General features: G+C 39.3%; 1 protein-coding gene across 1 annotated transcript; it reads right to left on the bottom strand.

The window, feature by feature from the left end:
- Positions 1–235: 235 nt before the first annotated feature.
- Positions 236–4,131, bottom strand: LOC108157751 (sodium-independent sulfate anion transporter). Its single transcript, XM_017289932.2, has 5 exons — positions 3,592–4,131; positions 2,324–2,544; positions 1,943–2,264; positions 1,472–1,633; positions 236–1,413 (listed from the first exon to the last, which is right to left on the bottom strand). The coding sequence occupies exons 1-5, from the start codon at positions 4,058–4,060 to the stop codon at positions 710–712; spliced, it is 1,878 nt and encodes a 625-aa protein (XP_017145421.1). The 5' UTR covers positions 4,061–4,131; the 3' UTR covers positions 236–709.
- Positions 4,132–5,319: the final 1,188 nt, after the last annotated feature.

The raw sequence follows: 5,319 nt of genomic DNA, 5'->3' as shown, positions 1-5,319 counted from the left end.
ACAATTAAAAATTCCATTGGAATGCAAATCGTAGGAACACAAAAATTGCTTAAAAATTAAGTAAAATTTCATGAAAATTTTCACATTATTCGCAGACATTTTCTTTGACAGTGAAGGGTTTTCGCTATTCGACTTTCGCTTGAGAAAATTTCAATTATTCCCTCGCTTTGTTTTTACTGCGTTTGATCCACTTTACGGCTAGGATTTTAGTTTAATTTCTTGCACTTTTCTATAGTTTTTTTTTTTCTTCTTCTACCTTTTTGAGGGGTGGATGGGGGAGGCTGAATAGTTGGCTCTGAGCTTTCGCTTTTTTTTTCTGTCTAATTTCTTTTGCGTTATTTTTCACAGCGTTTTTTGTTCTCTCTCTCTTTTCTTTTTCTCCTTTCTCTTTTGGCGTCCGGAACTAAGTGAAAAAGTAAACAGAAATCCATTAGCTGGGCAATCATTGACGGCGTCGCCAGCGGCACCGCATCCATCTAACTGTCTCTCTCTCCCTTTTACACTCCTGTGTAGCCATCTCTCTCACTCTCTTTGAGTGCTGTGTGGTTGCTGTGGGGATTTTATAAATTGCTGCCCCATCAAGGCATTTGTTCCACTTTTCTTTCACTTTTTATTTTCATTTACCGGACGACAATTTCTCCAACTCCAGTTCAAAACTAAACTTAAATAAATAATACAAGCGACTAGCTAAAGAGAGGAGAACAGACGCCTAATCGATGTCTATTTTGTAGCCCAGATCTATGGAGGCCCGTATGTGCTCCTTGAGATTGATGTAACCATTCCGCAGCGATTCCTGGGTCAAGAACTCCCTGACCTTGTCCTCGGACTCGCAAAACACTAGATTGTCCGTGTGATCGATCAGACGCTGGAGTGGCTCCTGGAACCTATACAGAATCAGGAGCGTGGAACTGGCCGCATCCGCCTGACGGCACAGATCGCTCGATAGCTTCGATATGCCCTGGGCGGCAGTGTAATCGAGCCCCGTAATGCGATGTCCATCGATGACCACGGTTATACGGAAATCCGCCTGAGTGCAGGCCTTGAGGACACGTTCCCTCAGGTAATTGATGGCCGGAAAGTAGATGCCATTGCCGGGCGTCACGCGGATATACTGCATCTCGTCGAGCTCCTCAATCTTTACCCGAATCTCGGGACGTGCCCACAGGAAGAGCAGATGCAAAGCCGTGACCACAATGCTGACAAACAGGCCCACTTCCACGCCGAAGAGCACGCACACGCAGAAGCACAACAGCCAGGTGGCAAAGTCCCGCTTCGAGTCGCGCCACAAACGCAGCGGCAGCTTAAAGTCCAGCAGTGTGATTATCGAGCATATCAGAATGGCCGCCAGTGTGGCTTCCGGTATGAAATTGAAGTACGGACTGAGATAGCTCAAGGCCAGCAGCACAATGATACCTAGGGAATATGGCATGGTATATAATCAGTTCAGGCTAGAAGTCCCTTTGTGGCTTACCCAAATACAGATTTGCCATGGGTGTTTTCAGGCCACAGGCTGTGCTTATGGCATAGCGGGTAAAGGCACCCGATGAGGGCATGGCCTGCACACAGGAACCAAACATATTGCACAGTCCCACGGTGAGAAGCTCTTGATTTGTGTCCACCAGGCCTTTGGGTGCTGGAAAAAGGCATTGAAGAGAGAGATTTCATAGATAAACGTTGTAAAAGATGGAAATTTCATAGATACAGATTGTTCTTCCGGGTTTGAAGTGTAATATTTTGATAAGGAAAGGCCTGTGTTCCTGTATACGATGTAGCAGAAAATTCAATAGGTCTTGGGGCTTTATCATTCTTTTATGGCTCATAAATCTACGAACTTTTTTTCCGTCACACTCTTTGCTTATGACACCGCAAATTCCCTCTAAGACCTTAAGATTTGATTGCCAACCGATGTCTAGACACCTTAAGAACCAACAGAATTACTCACTCAACTTTCCAATTGATATATTCGTGAGTATGCCCACAATCGGTATGACTATAATCCCCATATGTAGCTCCTTTAAGATCTCCCAGAAACTGTAGTTCCGTTCGGGCGTTTCCACCTCCAGACTGGGGATCGTAAAATTCGGCAAAGTGGCCAAGGCATTCTGGCTAAGAGCATAGGGTACATGGCCCGTTTGTTGCAGCCAAATGTAGGACACAATCCCCGCTATAAGAACGATCAGAGTATTCCTAGAGGTGGATAAATAGCGACAGCAGATCCTTAAGACTTTTCCATGATTTTCATTGCGAGCCACGCGTTCGAGTAGCTAGAAAAAAAGAGAGAAATCTTTAAATATGTGAGGGACGGGTTGCTTTATGGACAAACCTCAAGTAACAGTAGAAAAACTATAGCACAAATGCCCATAATTAGATCTGCCATATTCGATTCGTCGATCCGGGAGCTTAGGGTAGAGACGGAGCTTAAAAGACCCGCCACTAAGTACTTGATGCCCAGCAACACCTTCAGCTGTGATTCGATCACCAGAATGGCAGTGGCTGAGGAAAAGGCCTTGATCACGGGCATTGAGATGAACTCAAAGATGAAACCTGTAATAAAGAAAGAAAAAAACCAAAATAATTATAATACAAAAAAATTTGAATAATTTAAAAAATTTTAAAAATAAAATAAATTAAGAAACAAAGCCAAGATTATTTACATTAAAATTTTGAATAAAACAAATCAATCCCGAAAACGACAAAAAACGAAATAAAATAATAACAAAAATTAATTTTAAAAAACTATAATAATAAAAAGAAAATATTAAACAAAAAATAAAGTGAAAAAAAACAATACCAAAAATATTCACATTAAAATATATAATAAATTCAATCAATCAAATTCTAAAATAAAATAAATCAAAACAAAAATTAAAACAATTAGAATAACCAAGAATGTATACCTTTATACAAATATATTCAACAATTAAAAAAAAATTATAAAATAAAAAAAAATACATAAAAATATGCAAATTTAAGTTTATAATAAAATAATTAATCACGATACATATGTAAATAAATATTTTCAACAAAATAAAACAAACAAAAAATTAAAATCATTAAAAAAATCAACAATATGCAAATTTATGTTTTATAATAAATCAAATTAACCAACATAAATAAATTTTTAGTTTGTTTGTTTTAATTTTTTTTTTAATTTTATTTATTGAAGGTTTAATTTTTGAGTTAATTACAGAAGACCAAATAAATAAACAAATCTATTAAATCTTTTAATTGCAAGGAAATTATTACAATGGAACTGGAACTGGCTCCTAATCGAATCATACAATCAGAGTCTGTAGACCTCAATTTGTTGTGACTTCAATGAAAAATAAACACTGCAATCCTCACCTAAAGAAGGTGCTAATTGATGCTAAATAGTGCTAATCGCATTCAAACCGCAGATGAATGAATTATCATATAACTTCATAAATTAGATGCCCCACAAAGTGAGAGACCTGACGTACAACTCAATTGGTTTCGTTACGGTTCTGTCTCAAGTTCAGGGGGGAAACACTTGAATCAATTTAGCAATGAGATCACACCACAAAGTACACAGATAGACAGACAGACAGATAGATTGATAGATACACTCACCTAATCTTAGGGCACCCATAATGATCTGCACAATGCCGCTGAGAAAAGTAAGCAGAAAAGCAAACTCGATGGGTCGTCCCACCGTAAATTGTACACTGACCAAAGCCACCAGACTGGTGGGTCCAATGATCACCTTATCGATGGAGCCAAACACCATGTAGATCAAAGGTCCAATGAAGGCCGAACACAGGCCATAGCGTGCCGGCAGGCCGGCGAGCAGAGCACAGGCCATGCTCTCCGGTATGATGGTTAGGCCCAAGGTAATGCCCGCTATAAAGTCATCGATGCCCCATTCGGTAGAGTACAGTGGTAGCCATTGGGTCACCGGCATATGACGGTGCAGGCGACGTTTCCATTTGGGTATTGGTGCGGGTTTCTCAGCCTCTGTTTGGGTCTGCCTGGTGGATAAGAGGGCCTGAGCCGTGGCCTTCTCCTGGGCCCCAGCATCCGTCTCCAATTGGGGATACATGTCGCACAACACGTCTATCAGCCTCGGAACGCGACTGTCGAATGATACCGGGGCAGGCCTTGCTCATCTACTAGATGATAATGATCCGTAGATCCGTAACCGTAGATTGTCATTCCAGATCATCTTTTTTGTAGAGAGATATTTTGCTCTTCTGATTACCTTACATATCAGAGCCTCAATTGGGATTGTCTCTCTTACGTTTCGTTTTGTTGAGGGTTCCGGTTCTCTTTAGGAGCTCTCTTTCTGGGTTGCCCGGATCTCGGGCAATAATCATATATTATATCTAAACCACAACAGAGGCTATCTAAATTATCGTTGGTTTATTAATTTGTTTTGTTAATTGATTAATATCCTGGTAGACAATATTGGTATTGATATCAATCAATGCATATTTCTTATAAGAACTGAGGTATTTCATCTTAAGGAAATGTTTGAAGTACGATATCATTAAGTTTCTGCAATAATGTACCTCTTCCTATACGAAATATTCTTTCTAGAATTATTTTTTTTATACATTTTCAAGATAACTTTTCCCGAATTCCCCTCTTCCTATAAGAAATATTCTTCCTAAAATTATTATTATTTTTTTTTATATACATTTTCAAGATAACTTTTCCCGTATTCCCCAAAAATGTCACCATCTTTCACCGCCCCAAAAAAGTCATTAACCTTTATCTCTCCCGTTCTCTCTGGTTCCATTTAATGTAATTATATTTCTAGATTATTTTTTTCATTCTCACGAACTTTTGCCACACATGTGGCATGGCATATGATTCATATTTGCTTTTCGTGCCTTTTCCTTTTAATGTTCGCTGCCCTCCTCTCCTCTCCTTTTGTTTGTCTAGATTTTGAGTTATGCAAATATTACAACAACAACAAAAACAAGAAACAAACTTTTCACAAATGTGTGGAAATTTTAAATGCAAATTGTATATTTTTTATCAAAAGCGCGAGGGCGTGACGACACGCCAAAAAGCTAATAAAATGTCCACATAATTTTTAATGTAAATTAAAATTAAAAAGTTTCGATTGACTTTTGCACAAGCGGGAGAGCAAGAGATGGATCTCACTCTGCTTTGTAAGTGGAGTGACGTGCTCTCAATTAACAGAACAAAAACACAAAAAGCAGTGCGGGGAAAAGAAAGAGGCAAAGCTTATCTCTCCTGAGCATGCACGAACATGCCAGGCTTCGGCCGCCTGCGATCGACCGAAAAAGGAAACGAAAGTCGAAAAAAAAGGTCATTGCTTGGGATTTGCAT

Source organism: Drosophila miranda, chromosome 2 (genome assembly GCF_003369915.1).
Source record: "Drosophila miranda strain MSH22 chromosome 2, D.miranda_PacBio2.1, whole genome shotgun sequence".
In the NCBI taxonomy this organism is placed as follows: Eukaryota; Metazoa; Arthropoda; class Insecta; order Diptera; family Drosophilidae; genus Drosophila; species Drosophila miranda.
This window is presented reverse-complemented; position numbering and strand designations above follow the sequence as displayed.